At 46.2% G+C, this 19,153-nt stretch overlaps 1 protein-coding gene across 1 annotated transcript in view; it reads left to right on the plus strand.

Annotated features, from left to right (window-relative positions):
• Positions 1 to 1,001: 1,001 nt before the first annotated feature.
• Positions 1,002 to 19,153, plus strand: part of alpk3a (alpha-kinase 3a) — a 78,568-nt gene continuing 60,416 nt past the window's right edge. The window contains 3 exon segments of the mRNA XM_068015192.1: positions 1,002 to 1,241; positions 12,021 to 12,044; positions 18,327 to 18,448. Of these exon segments, the coding sequence (XP_067871293.1) occupies positions 1,108 to 1,241; positions 12,021 to 12,044; positions 18,327 to 18,448 (280 nt within the window). The 5' untranslated portion in view covers positions 1,002 to 1,107.

The raw sequence follows: 19,153 nt of genomic DNA on the forward strand, positions 1-19,153 counted from the left end.
ACCATAGTACTCACAACATTCAAGATTCCTAAGTGAGTGTTACCAACTGCACCAAATTTACACAATCTTTCCTTTGACATTTAAAAGGCGATAGGGTTGGGGTCGGGGTGAACTGTTCTTTCCTTTTAACCCATGGCACGGTTGTCCTGCACTTTTTGATTGACGGCTCCGGCTGATTTTACTGAGCTGTACATTCTTGGCCAAACTCGTCTGGCATGTGCTGGTGAGTCAGACCCACTCAGGCTCCTGCACAACGTGGGACACAACACATAACACGGACACAACACTCGGGAAATAAAACAAACAGCACTTAACAACACACTCTCAAAACATCTCCAGCAACTACATCCAATTGCACCCCTAGTGCTTGTTTGTTTCTGTTTTGTTCTGTTCTGTTCAGGATGCAAAAAAGTAAACTTTGGGAAACTGCCACTCGCATTTGCAGACCGCAGGGTTCCTTAAATAGTCCTGGGAAGGGGTGGGGGGGAAGAGGAGAGTTGATTGACAGGTGCAGCCATTCGAGCAAGTGAGCTAAGGCAAGTCTCAGAAGTGGCGGAATGGTTAGCAGAAACTTGCTTCCGTTGTATTAGAGCTATTATTTCCTACATTAGAGACTTTTTATCCGTGGATCCATTGTGAAACACAACTTCTGGTGACAAGGTAAGCACCTTCTCAAGGAAAATGGTGTATCACAAGATAGCCTGCTGGAGCTGTCACTGGTCTATTTTTAAACTCGACCAATAGCACTGTTATAACTGTGTATCCATGCTACTTTTTGCTTAATTTGCAGATGTACCTAATTTTATGTACTTGCAAAACCATTAATTTTAAATGAGGAATTTGAGAGAAAATATGCTGCAATTAAATTAAATTTAGATACATATTTATTGTTTTTGTTAGTCGACTTTTGAAATAGGATGTTACTAATTTGAGAGTTGCAGTATCTAATTTAACTTAATGTTGAAACTTCCTTTTATCAGCTGTACACAGAATCGAAAGGATCTGTGTGTCTGGTTGTATTCGGGACGCTTCATTGGATTTAAATTCCAAGGGTTGGAGTATTTGAAATCATCACAAGTCTGCACAAGTTGCAAGAGGGAGTAAAGAATGAGTTCCAAGCGGGCTATCCGATCTTACTCCAGCAACGGCCGGTACTCTTTTGATACTAACGAAGAGGATGAACCCCCTTCCAGGGGAGATGCTAGTCGCAATTACTTTCTCAACGTGCGACCTGAGAACAGGTGAGGTCCCCAGGTGCCCCAGTTCATTTCAGCAACAGTAAAGGCCATTCAGCCCCTTTAGCTGGGTCTGCCATTCAGTGAGATCATGTCTGATCCGTATCCTAACTCCATAAGCTTAATACCCCCGCCTAACAAAAATCCACCAATATCAATTGTGACATTTTGAATTGCTCCCCCCCCCCATCAAGCCTCAATTGCAGGGAAACCTGAAAATTCAGGAAAGCCCGGTCCCCACCTGCTGAATTTAGTCACAGGGCTTTATTTGAATTCTTGTACTCAGTACCTCTCCCTGCAATTGGCCAGATTGAGAAGCTGGTGTGGGAAAGCTAGATGATAAAGGCTGCAGCTGGGGACTGGAGAGACGGAGATATCATGTGGGGGGGGGGGGCTGCCAGAAGATTGTGGGGAGGGAGGCAGATCGTGACACTGGGAGAAACACTCCTGATTCTCCTGGCCTACAAGCAGAGCTGGATCTGGTTGGCTTCAACTCCCTTCAGCTGCCAGAGACCCTGGGAAAACCAGCCCCCAGCCATTACATCCAAATGACTGCTGAAGTCTCAGCACGCAGCCTCATTTAAGATGCTATAATTACTGACCCACCTCTCGAGCAGGTTACTTGCCCAACCCCCCAACTTGCTCTGCTTAAACTGGGAGTAGGCATGTCGGGGTTGTGTTTCCCATTTTTATGAATTTAAGCACACCTGGAAGGGGGGGGGGGGGTTAAAATTCCTTCCACAGCACAGCTCACAATCAGGCCATTCGGCCCATCATGCCTGTGCCATCCCTCTGAAAGAGCTATTCAATTAATCCCACTCTCTGCTCTTTCACCATAGCCCTGCACTATTTTTTCTTTTCAGATATAAAGCCAATTCCCTTTTGAAAGCCCTGGTTGAATCTGCTTCCACTACTCTTTCAGGCTGCCCATTCCAGATTGTAACAACTTGCTGCGTGTAAAAGAATTGTCCTCATCGCTGCCACTGATTCTTTTGTCAGTTAACTTAAAGCAGTGTCTGCTGGTTACTGATCGCCCTGGCAGTGGAAGCAGTTTCTCCCACCTACTCTGCCAAAACTCTTTATCTATCAAATCTATCTAGGGCGATCAATCCCAGCTGCTCTAGTCTCTTCACGTAACTGAAGTCTCTCACCCCTGGTACCATTCTAGTAAATCTCCTCTGCACCCTCTCCAAGGTCTTGATATCCTTCCTATAGTGTGATGTCCAAGAATTGGACAGCGTTCTCAGCTGAGGTCTAACCAAACATCTTCCCAGTTTTCACCCACTGCAGCAAAAAGGGCTAGATTGCACATCTGTACAAGGATGTGGCATTAACATCTGCCCAATAGCCTTTGATAGCCAAGGGCAAGCTACAGAGTATTATCGCATCTATCTTAAGAACATAAGAACTAGGAGCAGGAGTAGGCAATTCAGCCGCTTGAGCCTGCACCGCCATTCAACACGATCATAGCTGATCTCATCTCGGCCTCAACACCACTTTCCTGCCTGTTATCCAAAACCCTTCAACCCTTTACTAATTAAAAATCTTTCTATCTCCTCCTTAAATTTACTCAATGTTGCGGCATCCACCGCACTCTGGGTAAATTTGCTCTTGGCAAATTATGGCCAAGCAATGAGGGTTTTACTTTTTTTTGTACCTACTCTAATGTGTTTTTTCATAACATGTAAACTTATTTGTTTCTTAATGCTTTCATTGTTGTTTGGAATGTCAAGGTGGAGAGTGATAAGAGATAGAACTCCACCATCCTTTATGTGAGTCTTAATCAGTTTTATTGTCAGTAAAATAAATTCCACTTATTAACAAACTACTGTTGGGATTTGTTTTACTGATGATTGCAGGAATGTCATAGCTTCTGTATTATAGATTATAAATGGCATGTCTAGTACGCTTGGATCTCACAGTCCAGTTGTAACACTCGAAGCATCACATAGCAGATGTCATGTTTTGTTACAGATGCAAAATGATGTGGGGTTGCTGGGTGTTTCAGAGCCGCAACCTCAAACTGACAACCTGCAAAGTTTCCTGATCACGCAACAATTACACTCTGATTGGTCTGAGCAGGTGTTTACTTAACAACAGTTAGACTTTGTGGCCTTAAAGAGACACACTACCTTCACAGAATCATTCAAGTCACAGTACAGAAGGAGTCTATTCAACTATGTACCTGTTCTAACTCTTCAACTGGAACTGCCCACTTTAATTGTATTTCCCTGTCCTTACCACATATTTTATATGCTGTTCCCTTTTTAGTTATCACTAATTTATCAAAAGGCATTTGTGGCGAAGCACTTCATGTTTTAATATCATTCTGTGTGAAAATATTTCTTTCAACTTCCCTCTCTATTTTTCCAGTGATAATCCAGACTCTCTTTACCCCCCTGTTACCGATTCACCAACTAGTGGGAAAAAATCTTCCCCTATTTATCCACTTAAAACTATTCATAGATTGAAATTTTTTTGAGTCCTTTATGACTATACCTTACCCCTACAGGAGAGTTTCTTTGCTGTGCCCTTTCCATGCTTTTAATATCTTTGCTATAATTGAAAAGCTAAAGAGGTCCCTGGAACACACCAGCGGTCACCACCCACTAATCACAAAAACACCCATTCATCTCTAGACTTTGTTTCCTGTGACTTCATTCCCTTAATATGGCATGTTTTCATTTTCATAACATGTCTAAGTGACATCTCATCAAATTTCCTTGAAAATTCATATATTTTACATCTCTAATTGATTTCCTCAAAATAGCAATGAAACTAATATACCCGTAAAAATCCACACTGACTTTTCCTGATTATACATGTGACCTTTCCAAGAGTTCATACATCAGTGTTAAGCCTACTTGGTGTATAGTTTTTTGGCTTCTCCCTTTCACCTTTCTTGAACAGGGGTGCAACGTCTTTTTTTCCACAGTTTCCTGTCGAATATTTATCTGCAGAAGTGGTTCTTTTACACCCTTCTTAGGTAGTCCTTCAGTCCTAACTCTGTCAAACCCAATGTTAAATACAAAATGGTCCCCTTTCTTTCCATGTGGTTCCACCCTTCTCTGACTGTCCTTTAACTTATGTAGAATTTACCGCACAGAAACAGGCTATTCAGCTCAACGGGGTTATAGAGTCATAGAGTCAATTATGGCACAGAGGAGGCCATTGAGTCCATGCCAGTTCTCCACGGAGCAATCCAGTCAGTCTCAATCCCCTGCTCGATCCCCATAACCCTGCAAGTTTATTTCCTTCAAGCGCCTATCCATTTTCTTTTTGAAATCATTGATTGTCTCCGCTTCTAGGCACCGAATACCAGGTCATTACCACTCGTTGCATTTAAAAAAAAAAGATCTTCCTCATATTCCCCCCTGCATCTCTTGCCCAAAAGCTTTAATCTGTGTCCTTGTACCATCATTTCATGGAAACAGTTTTTCCTTGTCTATCTAAACCTGTCATAATCTTGTACACCTCTGTTAAATCTCTCCTCGATCACACTTGCTCTAAGGAGAACAACCCCAGCTTTTCCAACCTAACCTTGTAAATAAAATCCCCCATTCCTGGAACTTTTCTGGTAAATTTCCTCTGCACCCTCTCAAGGACCCTCACATCCTTTACCCGTTTGAAACGTACTTAATCTGCATTTTCTCTATCTTGTATTTAAATATCTTCCATTGTTGTTTCAGTGTTTGATCTGCTTTTTCCAGCCAGTTAATCTGCGCTCGCTCATCCCACTGAAATTAGCTAATTTCCACTCCCAACAGCTTTATCTTGGACTTCCATTTCTCTTCATCTATTTCCAACGTGACCCTCGTTAATTTATTTGCAGTCAGCTTTGGCCAGGTTCTGACAATGTAAAACTGCAAAGTGATTGGCGGGAGAAGAGGGTCATTAACCACCCCCCAATCCCCTGCTGACTACACTCCCAAGAGCATATATCAAGAAATCCCAAGCTCCTGTGCCCAAGGAGTGTGGAAAATTTACCGAGCTTCCCCTAAAAACTCACTTCAACTAGTCCTTGTGGTAGTGAGTTCCACATTCAACGATGGAATGTGAAGTCTATTATTCCGCTGCTGAGTTGGATCTCTGCTTATTATGGTCTGTCCCTTTGAGTCAGCCAAGTGGGAATTGATATAAAACCGGAATATTAACAATGGTAGGTCAGGGAAGTCTGGGTGGTATCTAAAGTAAGATTAGTATAAATAATCTGATCTCTCCGGGCATTCCCCTGGTGACACACCACATTATAAGGAGAGGAATACTAACTGCATTAGTCTTCAAAATAGATGCACTAATAATCAGATTCTCCACATTCTGTAACCTTTGGATCATGCATCCTGCTGTTACCTAGTTCAACACAACCGTTGTTAGACATTTACTATTGTAACTATGGAAACAGTCCTGCAGCTTTTCCAAGATTGCTCTTCATTTTGACAACAAGCTTTTGTCATTTTCTAGCTTAGTGAGAAAACTTAAATTTCCCTCGAATAACAATTCTTTTGCTACCGCAAGCCTCGCAAAATGCCTTTCCAGTCTCATCCTTGATGTCTTTCCCACTGTGTGGCGATCTCCCCCTGACTGGACCCCACCAGTAAAACCTTTTTGGCAGTTGTAGTTGTACCTTTCAGTTTCTTCCCTATCTCTCCAGGAAATATTGTAGCCGGAATATTTAGCTTGTCCTTGCTAAAGTCAAGTTTCTGTCATTCTAATTAGTGCATCTGCTTCCATGCGCAAAGAGGTGGCCGGGCATGGCTTGGGACGAGAAGGGCTCATGAGGATGCCATGAATGTCAGGGATCGCCTGATACAGGAACGTTTCAACTGAGCCCCTCTCACCCAGGTTGAGGGACATGGCATGGAAGGGAGTCCGAGATACCTGTGCAAACACATGCATGGAAGATGCAGTCTGGAACATCTAATCACTGACTGCCAATGAAGGAATCACATTTGCCCAGGGGCTTTGACCTCACCATGGTGGATTCCGTTATCTCTTTCATCACCTATACCACTTTTTCTGTTGTGGCAGTTATAAATGAAGTCCCAGCCCTGTGGATTACAGTGTCATCATTTATACAGTGTGAAGAGAGGGAAATAATAGCCAGAGACAGTAAGAACTTCTCTTCTTCTTTGGCCTCCTTGTCTCGGGAGACAATGGGTAAGCGCCTGGAGGTGGTCAGTGGTTTGTGGAGCAGCGCCTAGAGTGGCTATAAAGGCCAATACTAGAGTGACAGACTCTTCCAGGTGCTGCAGAAAAAATTGGTTGTCGGGGCTGTTACACAGTTGGCCTTCCCCTTGCGCTTCTGTCTTTTTTCCTGCCAACTGCTAAGTCTCTTCGACTTGCCACACTTTAGCCCTGCCTATATGGCTGTCCGCCAGCTCTGGCGATCGCTGGCAACTGACGCCCAAAACTTGTGATCAATGTCACAGGATTTCATGTCGCGTTTGCAGACGTCTTTAAAGCGGAGACATGGACGGCTGGTATGTCTGATACCAGTGGCGAGCTCGCTGTACAATGTGTCCTTGGAGATCCTGCCATCTTCCATGCGGCTCACATAGCCAAGCCATCTCAAGCACCGCTGGCTCAGTAGTGTGTATATGCCGGGGATGTTGGCCGCCTCGAGGACTTCTGCGTTGGAGATACAGTCCTGCCACCTGATGCCAAGGATTCTCCAGAGGCAGCGAAGATGAAATGAATTGAGACGTCGCTCTTGGCTGACATACGTTGTCCAGGCCTCGCTGCCGTAGAGCAAGGTACTGAGGACACAGGCTTTATACACTCGGACTTTTGTGCTCCGTGTCAGTACGCCATTTTCCCACACTCTCTTGGCCAGTCTGGACATAGCAGTGGAGGCCTTTCCCATGCGCTTGTTGATTTCTGCAGCGAGAGACAGGTTACTGGTGATAGTTGAGCCTAGGTAGGTGAACTCTTGAACCACTTCCAGAGCGTGGTCGCCGATATTGATGGATGGAGCTTTTCTGACGTCCTGTCCCATGATGTTCGTTTTCTTGAGGCTGATGGTTAGGCCAAATTCATTGCAGGCATCCGCAAACCTGTCGATGAGACTCTGCAGACACTCTTCAGTGTGAGATGTTAATGCAGCATCGTCAGCGAAGAGGAATTCCCTGATGAGGATTTTCCGTACTTTGGTCTTCGCTGTTAGGCGGGCAAGGTTGAACAACCTGCCACCTGATCTTGTGTGGAGGAAAATTCCTTCTTCTGAAGACTTGAATGCGTGTGAGAGCAGCAGTGAGAAGAAAATCCCAAAAAGTGTGGGTGCGAGAACACAGCCCTGTTTCACGCCACTCAGGATAGGAAAGGAGTCTGATGAGGCGCCGCTATGCTGAATTGTGCCTTTCTTATTGTCATGGAATGAGGTGATGATGCTTAGTAGCTTTGGTGGACATCCGATCTTTTCTAGTAGTCTGAAGAGACCACGTCTGCTGACGAGATCAAAGGCTTTGGTGAGATCAATGAAAGCAATGTAGAGGGGCATCTGTTGATCGCGGCATTTCTCCTGTAGCTGACGAAGGGAGAACAGCATGTCAATGGTGGATCTCTCTGCTCGAAAGCCTGTGCAAACACATGCATGGAAGATGCAGTCTGGAACATCTAATGACTGACTGCCAATGAAGGAATCACATCTGCCCAGAGGCTTTGACCTCACCATGGCGGATTCTGTTATCTCTTTCACCACCTATACCACTTTTTCTGTCGTGGCAGTTATAAATGGAGTCCCAGCCTTGTGGATTAGAGTGTCATCATTTATACAGTGCGAAGAGAGGGAAATAATAGCCAGAGACAGTAAGAACACATCGCTTTGCGCGATGCGGTGGCCTCTGCACTCGGCCACTCCTACTCGGTGCTCCCCTCTGTGGCCTCGGAGGAGGAGGAGGCAGCCTGCTTGCTTGTCTCTGTCTGGGGCTGAGCTGCTCGTGGCGGTCATCCTCATCGTGGAGGTGCCCTGGGGGTGTCTCCAGAGGCTGCTGCACCTGCATCATTGCAGGGGCAGCCTCCGACACTGGGCCCTGCTGCACAAGTGGTCCAGTCAGAGGGGCCAAGGAGGCCAAGGATGGTGAGGGCAGGGGTGGCACCCTCATCCTCCTCCGTGACATCCTTGGCCCTTGCCATGCGCTCTGGATGGCTGGAGGAGGCCTCCCTCTCGGGTGTAGCTGGTACCATTCCAGAGATCTCTGTGCCACTAGCGCCACTGAGTGGTTCATGCCACACAGCATGTTATGCATCCTGTGGACGTCAGTGCACAGTTCCTGCATACACTCCGAGTGATGACGCATATGGCTGTCCAAGAGGTTGGCCACTCTCTTCATGGAAGAGCTCATGCGCTCATAGCCCTGAGTCATGATGGCGCACTTGAGCTGGATGGACCCTTCCATCCTTTGCCCATGGCCCCACGCTCCCTCAGGGACTTCCGACATGCAGGAGGACATCTGCTGCTGCTGTTCCAGATAGAACCTCTTTTCCAGTCACTCCTGAGGCCCTGTATCTGTGCTCAGCTGCGTAGGACTGTTTCTGCCCACACTCCTCCAAGGGGAACTGACCACGGCTCCCTCTATCTCTGGCACCTCCTCCTGCCACCAGTGCCATGATCATCACCCTTTGTCATTCTATCTACACACATGTGAGAACCCACCGAGGTGAGAGTCTGTGCGCTGTAAGGCATGATGGTGCTTCTTCATCTCCATCTTGCTGCCCTGGGCCTGCGGAGGGAGGGGGAGAGGTTGCAGTGGGTTGGACATCTGCAGCTGCATGACACAAGAAGAGATGATGAGAGCTAGCCTTGGAGAGTAGAAACTGCTGCAGTGCTGAGGCTATCCAGTGTTACCCAGACAGCACCACCTTAATGACCACTTTGCCCTCTGTAATCACCAGGGCTATCAAGAGTTCTCATTTCACCAGGCCTGACTGCCTCCTCTTCCACTAACCTGGCTCTCTCCATTACTGCCTGCTCTATTGGGGTGATGCTGTAGAAGAACAGCACCTCTCTTCCCATCTGGGCCCTCTCCCAGACATTGTGTGCCTTTCTTCTGCAAGGACAAAAGAGAGCAAGATAAGGCACTGTTGTCATATGGCCAATGGTATCTGCCCCTGTCCATTAGGAGCTACATGTCTTAGTGGTGACAGGTCCTCAGCAGCACTATGACTGTGAGCCATTCTGAGGGGTAGGTGCCCTGGGCGCACACCCCTCCCATGTTGAGGAGCAGCATGCGTCCTGAGGCTCCTCAGGTGGTGTGTCTGCTGGAGGGTGCAAGCCCTGAGAACTGTCCTGAGGATTGGGGGTTTCATTCGTCTTGCCGGAACATGTGAGGTCGTTGAGCTTTTTACGGCACTGAATCCAGGTTCATCTCTCGGTGGCACCTTTCTGAATCTAGGCCTCTCAGGCTTCGTCTGTTGACTTCCTCCTGCCGCTCTCTGGGAAGAGGTCTACCCTCCTCTCCTTCACGGCCTCCAAATATTAGATCCACGTGGGCATAGATGAAGCGAGGGGCAGCCCTGCCCCGGGTGCAGGGCCACCAGCTCTACTGTGACATCTCACTTCTCTCTGGTACTTTGGAAGGCTTTGTCACAATCATCAGATTTCTCCCTTCGGTCAACCAGCAGCCTCAGTGATGGCGGCCGTGGGGAGACTCAATCAGTCCCGCACTTCATCTGACCCGCTTCCATTCCCACCCTCATGGGTTTGGTCAGGGAACACGTCTCTTTATCAGTTAAGGGCTCGCCCACTTGACAATCATGACTTTAATCACCAGAGGTGAGTGCGGGACCCAAAAACAAACCCACTTCCTGGTTCCTGACTCTGTGGCGAAAATTCAATCCTCTCTCTGTGTCGGTTCATCCTTGCCAATAGTATTTTATTTTCCAGTGCACACCGTATGCAGGCCATTTCCATCAGAGATGCCAACAGTAGTCTGTGTCATCTGAAAGTACCGTGCTGTAAATGCATGCTGAATCTGGTTCTGGATGAGGATGGCCATTCGGCCCATCTTAGCTCATCTAACCTACAAATCATTTCCTATATTCCAACAGTGACGACACTTCAAAGGTACTTCATTAGCTGCAAGGAACCTTGGGACATCCTGAGATTGTGAAAGGTTCTATTTTAAGGTCTTTTTGGGGTTTTTTTGGTCCAAAATGACCCTTATTGCAGCACTGAATTGTTTCTTAAATGATTCCAAGGTTTTCATCTCCAGTACTCGATCTGGGAATGTGGAACACTCTTTGTGTGAAGAACAATTTCCTGATATCAGTCCTAACTTTATCTTTTTTACTAGTTTAATCAAGTTACCACTTTCTATTCTCTGTATTTAGCTTAATGTAATTTTCCAGATATAGCTTTTCTATTTTAACTATCACATTCCAGAAAGGACGTTTGAGGACTCGTCTACTGAGGTAGTATGGGCCGAGGTTAGAAACAGGAGAGGTGAGGTCACCCTGTTGGGAGTTTTCTATAGACCTCCGAATAGTTCCAGAGATGTAGAGGAAAGGATAGCGAAGATGATTCTCGACAGGAGCGAGAGTAACAGGGTAGTTGTTATGGGGGACTTTAACTTTCCAAATATTGACTGGAAATACTATAGTTCGAGTACTTTAGATGGGTCTGTTTTTGTCCAGTGTGTGCAGGAGGGTTTTCTGACACAGTATGTGGACTGGCCAACTAGGGGCGATGCCACATTGGATTTGGTACTGGGTAATGAACCCGGCCAGATGTTAGATTTAGATGTAGGTGAGCACTTTGGCGATAGTGATCACAATTCGGTTAGGTTTACCTTAGCGATGGGCAGGGACAGGTATATACCGCAGGGCAAGAATTATAGCTGGGGGAAAGGAAATTATGACGCGATTAGGCAAGATTTAGGATATGTAGGATGGGGAAGGAAACTGCAGGGGATGGGCACAAACGAAATGTGGAGCTTATTCAAGGAGCAGCTAATGCGTGTCCTTGATAAGTATGTACCTGTCAGGCAGGGAGGAAGTTGTCGAGCGAGGGAGCCGTGGTTTACTCAAGAAGTTGAAGCGCTTGTCAAGAGGAAGAGGGCGGCTTATGTTAGGATGAGACGTGAAGGCTCAGTTAGGGCGCTTGAGAGTTACAAGCTAGCCAGGAAGGATCTAAAGGGAGGGCTAAGAAGAGCAAGGAGAGGACACGAGAAGTCATTGGCGGATAGGATCAAAGAAAACCCTAAGGCTTTCTATAGGTATATCAGGAATAAAAGAATGATAAGAGTTAGAACAGGGCCAATCAAAGATAGTAGTGGGAAGTTGTGTGCGGAATCAGAGGAGATAGGGGAAGCGTTAAATGAATATTTTTCGTCAGTATTTACAGTAGAGAAAGAAAATGTTGCCGAGGAGATTACTGAGATACAGCCTACTAGGCTAGATGGGATTGAGATTCACAAGGAGGAGGTGTTAGCAATTTTGGAAAGAGTGAAAATAGATAAGTCCCCTGGGCCAGATGGGATTTATCCTAGGATTCTCTGGGAAGCCAGGGAGGAGATTGCAGAGCCGTTGTTGTTGATCTTTATGTCGTCATTGTCGACAGGAGTAGTGCCGGAGGACTGGAGGATAGCAAATGTTGTCCCCTTGTTCAAGAAGGGGAGTAGAGACAGCCCTGGTAATTATAGACCTGTGAGCCTTACTTCGGTTGTGGGTAAAATGTTGGAAAAGGTTATTAGAGATAGGATTTATAATCATCTTGAAAAGAATAAGTTCATTTGCGATAGTCAGCACGGTTTTGTGAAAGGTAGGTCGTGCCTCACAAACCTTATTGAGTTTTTCGAGAAGGTGACCAAACAGGTGGATGAGGGTAAAGCCATGGATGTGGTGTATATGGATTTCAGTAAGGCGTTTGATAAGGTTCCCCACGGTAGGCTATTGCAGAAAATACGGAAGTATGGGGTTGAAGGTGATTTAGAGCTTTGGATCAGAAATTGGCTAGCTGAAAGAAGACAGAGGGTGGTGGTTGATGGCAAATGTTCATCCTGGAGTTTAGTTACTAGTGGTGTACCGCAAGGTTCTGTTTTGGGGCCACTGCTGTTTGTCATTTTTATAAATGACCTGGATGAGGGTGTAGAAGGGTGGGTTAGTAAATTTGCGGATGACACGAAGGTCGGTGGAGTTGTGGATAGTGTCGAAGGGTGTTGTAGGGTACAGAGGGACATAGATAGGCTGCAGAGCTGGGCTGAGAGATGGCAAATGGAGTTTAATGCGGAGAAGTGTGAGGTGATTCACTTTGGAAGGAGTAACAGCAATGCAGAGTACTGGGCTAATGGGAAGATTCTTGGTAGTGTAGATGAGCAGAGAGATCTTGGTGTCCAGGTACATAAATCCCTGAAAGTTGCTACCCAGGTTAATAGGGCTGTTAAGAAGGCATATGGTGTGTTAGCTTTTATTAGTAGGGGGATCGAGTTTCGGAGCCACGAGGTCATGATGCAGCTGTACAAAACTCTGGTGAGGCCGCACCTTGAGTATTGCGTGCAGTTCTGGTCACCGCATTATAGGAAGGATGTGGAAGCTTTGGAAAGGGTGCAGAGGAGATTTACTAGGATGTTGCCTGGTATGGAAGGAAGGTCTTACGAGGAAAGGCTGAGGGACTTGCGGATGTTTTCGTTAGAGAGAAGGAGGAGGAGAGGTGACTTAATAGAGACATACAAGATAATCAGAGGGTTAGATAGGGTGGATAGTGAGAGTCTTTTTCCTCGGATGATGATGGCAAACACGAGGGGACATAGCTTTAAGTTGAGGGGTGAAAGATATAGGACAGATGTCAGAGGTAGTTTCTTTACGCAGAGAGTAGTAGGGGCGTGGAACGCCCTGCCTGCAACAGTAGTAGACTCGCCAACTTTAAGGGCATTTAAGTGGTCATTGGATAGACATATGGATGAAAATGGAATAGTGTAGGTCAGATGGTCGGCGCAACATCGAGGGCCGAAGGGCATGTACTGCGCTGTAGTGTTCTAATGTTCTAATGTTCCTCTATATAAGATCATCAAAGATACTCTTTTCCAGACTTAAAAGCCTCAGTTTCTTCAGAATACAATGGATGCCCACACCAAACAGAGATTAGAGAAGTGAGTTGTCAGACACTGTATATTTGTGGTGGAACTCAGTGCTATTTTATTGGCAAACTGCTTGACTGTTTTATTGATTTGCTTCGTTGAGAAGAACCGTGTGGTTAGCTGATTGGGTAATTGAACTGTGTGGTGCGGCACTGAACCGTGCTGACTGGGAAAAGCCCCCCCCATTTTGATCACGTGTTTGTTTCTGAGCGGACTGACCTCAGCCAGAGCAACAGTGGGGTGACTGCTATTGGCTCCACGTCCTGGAACTAGGGATGTCAGTCAAGCGGAGAACCCCTGCGGGAAAGCACAGCTCAAGTGGGGACAGAATCGTCTCGGTAGTGTTGCTGCCCCAGTCGAATAGCTGGCCGGCATCCATCTGGATCTGGAACTGGAGAGTTGCCAGCGTCTGTGGAATCGTAGCTTAGCAGGAATCATGGCCTCTGGAAAGGAAAGTGGAGAAAGTATTTGGGCCTAATTGAAGTTCTTCTCATGCCTACATTTCTCAGAAAAACATACGTGACCAGGTCTTAACTGGAGACGAGCTCAGTCACATTGAAACAGGCACTATTGTTATGCTAGGCAGTCTACTCCTTTAACCAATGAAATTCGCAACACTTGAACAAGTACTAGTGCAGGTTGTCCAACCTTTTCACGTTACAATTTTTGTCTTACATAGGGGGCCAGTGATACAATTTCGGAAAGATAAAGGCATTAAAAATGTATCTTACTGTTAATCAAATCAACAACAAATGTCCATTTTTGTGAAGAAGCTTTAAATGAGAAGGCTGATTTATTGACTTACTTTCTCTTCACTATTTTGGACACTGATTTAGTGAGATGCATGGCATTTTTGCTGCTTGCACAGGTAGTCATTGTTTGCCTGCACACTTGTTCTAATGATGTGGAGTATTCTGGATAGTTTTCCATCTGTCAGGAGTGATCTTGATCACTCTCTCTCTCCCCCCCACTCTCTCTCTCGCTCTCTCTCTCGCTCCCCCCTCCCTCTCTCTCTCTCTCTCTCTGTCCTCCCCTCTCTGTGCTATCCCCTCCCCATGTCATTTTTGCTGTCTGTGTCCTCCCCCTCTCTGTCCCCCTTTTCTCTCTCTATCCCCTTCTCTCTGTCCCCCCACACTCTCTCTCTGCCTGTCGCTCTGTCTGTCTGTCTGTCTCTCTCTGTCCCTTTCTCTCTCTCTCCCTCTCTCTTTGTCCCCTCTCTCTTTCTGTACCCCTCTTTCTCTCTCTGTCCCCCCTCTCTCGCTCTGCCCCCCCTCTCTCACTCTGCCCCCCCTCTCTCGCTCTGTCTCCCCCCTCGCTCTGTCTCCCCCCTCGCTCTGTCCCCCCCCCTCTGTTCCCCCCTCTCTCTCTCTCTCAGCCCTCTCTCTCTCTTTGTCCCCCCTCTCTCTCTGCTCCCCTCTCTCTCTGTCCCCTCTTTCTCTCTCTGTTCCCCCTCTCTGTCCCCCCCCTCTCTCTCTGTGATCGTTGCAGAGAGCAGGAACACTCAGCAGATAGTTGGTCAGTTTTTTTAAAGAAGATCGCAAGCCAGTTTCACAGCTGACAGGTGCTGAGAGCAGGAACAGTGGTTTCTGAACTTTGGATTCACGGTTTTCTCGCTGGTTTTTAAAAAAAAGTCGGAACCCGCCAGAAAACCCCGAATCTGTCTGAAGTTGGGAAACCACTGTACTTGCTCCCAGCATCTGTCAGCTGTGAAACTGGCTTCCAATTTTTTTTTAAAGCCGGTCTGGAAGAAGAAGAAGACAAAGGGAAATTTCTCACCTCCCTGGACCCCTGGCGAGGATGAGGAACGGCCCGGGTACATTTTCCACCGGCGGGCTGGATGGAACCCTTTAGTGGGCCGGATCCTGACCCGCAGGCCGTATGTTGGACAACCCTGTAGGAGTGTATTTTCCCTTGGGTTAAGTATTTGTGGGGGTGAGTGGGTAGTGGTGGGTGAGGGAGGAGCACGTTTCAAAAATTAAAAAAGTATATATATTATGAATTAAACTTGGAGAATGTTTGGAGCAGATGGGTTTGGTAAGGGTGATGATTATTGACGATGGAATCACCTCCTGTCTCACTGCTGCAGGCAGAAACTTAGCTAAGTTGTCTTTTGAGACTCAACGGCAACTAGCGGAGCTGACCAGTAGACAGATGCAGTGGATACAACATGTGCTCCTCAGCAAAGGGAGTGTTAATTGTGTTGTAGCATCACACAACTCGTCACTGTCCAAGGACCTAGAGCGTGTTGCCACCTCCTGAATCTCTGCTCATCTTTGCTGTAACTCCCTATTTGAATCCCTCCAATTAGTTTTCCACTCCTCCCAAAGCACTGAAACGGCCCTAGCCAAAGTCACATATGTTGTTCTCTCCCATTCTGTGGTGGATTATCCCTCGTGTTCCTTGAGCTCTGCAGCTTCAGGCACGGTTGACCATATCATCCTCCTCCAATGTTTACTCTCCATTGTCCAGCTTGGTAGGACTTCCCTTGCTTAACTCCAACCTTATATATCTGACTGGAGCTCCGAGCATCTCTACCAAAAGCTTTTCTTCCATTCCTGCTCTATCATACTTGGAGTACCTCGAGGTCTATCCTTTGCCTCCTCCTAGTCCTTATGACATGTCGCTGCTTGGTAACATTATTCAAGACATGGGTCGCCTTTCATATGAGCACTGAAGGCAGTAAATTCTACCTCCACCAGCTCTCTCGACCCGCTCCACTGGCTCTGCTTGTCTGACATCAACTTGGCTTCTTGCAGTTTTCTACAGTTCAACATTAGGAAGATTGAAGCCATCATCTTTGACCCCTGCCATAAACCCTCACCACCGACTCCATCTCCAGCCTGGCCATTTTCTCAGGCCGAGTCACACCATCTGCAACTTTATCATTTTATTCAACCCTGAGCTGAGCGTCTGGCTCCATACCTTTAATAAAGCAGAGACCCTCAAATGACCAACGCTGTAACATTGCTCACCTCAGCCCATCTACAGCTGGAACCCTCGTTCATGCTCAGACTCAACTATCCCAACCTTTCATCAGCAACTCTCCGTAAACCTCAGTGTATACAAAAGCTCAGCTGCCTGTATCCTATCCCGCACCAAGTCCCCTTCACCCATCACCATGTTCTTGGCTGCTGGATCCCAACTTAACCTTCTGTTTAAATCTGTGGGCTCACTCCTCCCTATCTCTGTAACCTTGTCCTACATCCCCTTCTCAAACTTGTACCTCTGGCCCTGGCTTCTTGTTCAAACCCCCTCTCACCCCTTCCTCCTTTGCCTGATAGTTGGCTGCCACGCCATCGGGCTCTTGGGTCAGTGCGCTCCCTAAACTCCTTTGTCACAGCACCTCACTCTCATCCTTTAAATCTCTCCCTAATACCCTCTGCTGCGCATCTCAAAGGCAACTTGCCGCCAAAGTGGATTAAATTTGGGGCCAGTGTCACTGGCAGCTGCCCTCAGGCCGATTCTGGGGGAGAGAGGGGCGAGGCGGTGGGGGCAGCAGGGTGGGGGTGTAAGCTGGCAGTCATCTTCAGGGGACTGCTGTGGAACTGAGAATGGGATGGACACCCCATCTCTACATTCAGGTCATTTAAAAAAAAAGTTATCTTGTCAGCCGCAAGTAGACCTAGTTATCCTGAACGTGGTGCAGGCAGTGTTTAATACACTCCGGTTCTGAAACAGGCATTAGCCCCTCTATTTGCACAAGCAAAAGGCTAATGTCTGATTGAGATGCGAGCTCTGCTGCCTATATTTCAGCCTTTGTCAATATGACGAGTGACACACTTCCTGCAAGGAATGTGTGCTCACATACACCCTCCCTGCCATATTGGATGCCTGTGCAGACCAATGGGTTTGTGATGTTCCTCTACTTGCTGTTTTAACAAAGATATCATCTTGATCAAAATGAATGTGATAATACCTCTTAAAATAGCAGACAGAGGGATGTCACATGAATGTGTGGGCAATTTTATTACCACCGGCTGTAATTTCTGGTTGATAGTGGGTGAGCTGTGTTTGTCATTGTGGCTCAATTGGTCATACTCTGACCTCTGACTCATGAGGTGCTGGGTTCAACTCCCACTGCAGGACTGGAATGTAAAAATTAAACTTCACACTGCTGAGGGAGTGCTGCACTGTTGGAGGTGCTGTATTTTGGATGAGTTGTTAAACTGAGGCCCCACTTGCCTGCTTGGGTGGATGCAAAAGATCCCAGGGAACTATTTTGAAGAAGAGCTAGGGAGTTATCTCTGGTGTCCTGGCCAATATTTATCCCCCAATCAACGATATCGCTAAAACAGATTATCTGGTCATTATCACGTTGCTGTTCATGGGAGCTTGCTGTGCACATACTGGCTGCCGTGTTTCCTGCATTGTAACAGTGCCTAGACTTCAAAATGTACTTCATTGGCTGTAAAATGCTTTGAGATGTTTGGTGGTCGTGAAAAGTGCTATATAAATGCAAGTCTTTTATCTTTATTTATGATTAAATTAGAGCTTATAGCACATTCCAAAGTATCCATTGCAATATACAGACGCCACCGTAACCCATCAATAAGATTATAGCCTCTAACTCACTCCCACATATCCATTATTCTGTACATGAATCACCCGGTTACCTTGACTAAATTACAACCTATTATTGTCCTCACCCATTCAGCTTTTTAATGTGGAAACTGTTGCATCCCTCAATTAGATTGCAACTTATATTTTCTTCTGAGTAGCCAGAATTCACTATCTGCATCCAGCCATTCTGGAACCCATTAATGTTAGGAAGTGTCGAACTCCTGCTATGATTTTTACTGGCATGAGAAAACAGTTTTGTGGCTAGATTGAAACCTCACCTTGGCAGGAATTGATTTTTGCATATATAGTTTAGTTTAAAAACAGTAGTGGTCAAATGACCAATTTTCGTTTGTGATGAATTCTGTGCTGGATTTTAACTGCACACATAGGGTTAAAATTGGTTTTACTCTGATATTTGTAAAGAATATCTTGAGCATTATTGGTTGTCTTTTCTTTTTAGGCAAACGTTTTGCAGCATCATCGCTCAGATAACTGAAGAGACCCAGCCAGGTTTTGAAACCACACTTAAATCCCACGCAGTATCTGAGGATACCGATGTTAAGTTTACCTGCATAGTGACAGGTAATTATACGGGAACTCAGTTTTGTTCTTCAGTTCGGGCATGTGATGAGACTGTTGAATGGTTTCATGTGCCAAGTTGGCTTTATTGTTGATATATACTTCTTACCTATTGGGATCAAAGCTTTATTCGTGTGGCTTGTTAGCTATAGTGCTGGACTCCTAGCAAGGAGCCATAAGCATGATGCTAGTCTTGAGAGCAAGGGCCAACAAGGCAGGCCAAACTTGAATCTTCAGAGGACACCAGCCCGGGAGTATTCGATAACGAGACCCTAGTTTGAATCCCAGCACTGAGCATACAACCCAAAGGCTAGAATCTTGTACTGCTGATTAGGAGAGCAAGCTCAAATCCTAGTCTCCACAGTTCAGGAGGTAGACCAGTGGAGCATTTGGCTTTATTAAGGAGGCTTGTGTTTAAAACGCAGTCTTGAGAACTTCAGGGAACTTCCAAGGAGGATGCCTGAGCTCAAATATCAATCTCTAGCTTTACCCAAGAGCTCAATTTGGCTTTGAATTGTTTACATTTCATTGGTACTGGATTGCAAGTACCCCAAATTGCAGTTAATTTACGATTTCTTGAGTATTCCCAGGATATGGCAACACCCTATAATGTAGACAGGAAGCATCTGTGCAAAAGAGGCCCTGGGACTATAATGACAGATTGTTTCTACAGTCCCATCCTAAACGCATCAGAAATTCACCATCATT

Source organism: Heterodontus francisci, chromosome 35, assembly GCF_036365525.1.
Source record: "Heterodontus francisci isolate sHetFra1 chromosome 35, sHetFra1.hap1, whole genome shotgun sequence".
Lineage (NCBI taxonomy): Eukaryota > Metazoa > Chordata > Chondrichthyes > Heterodontiformes > Heterodontidae > Heterodontus > Heterodontus francisci.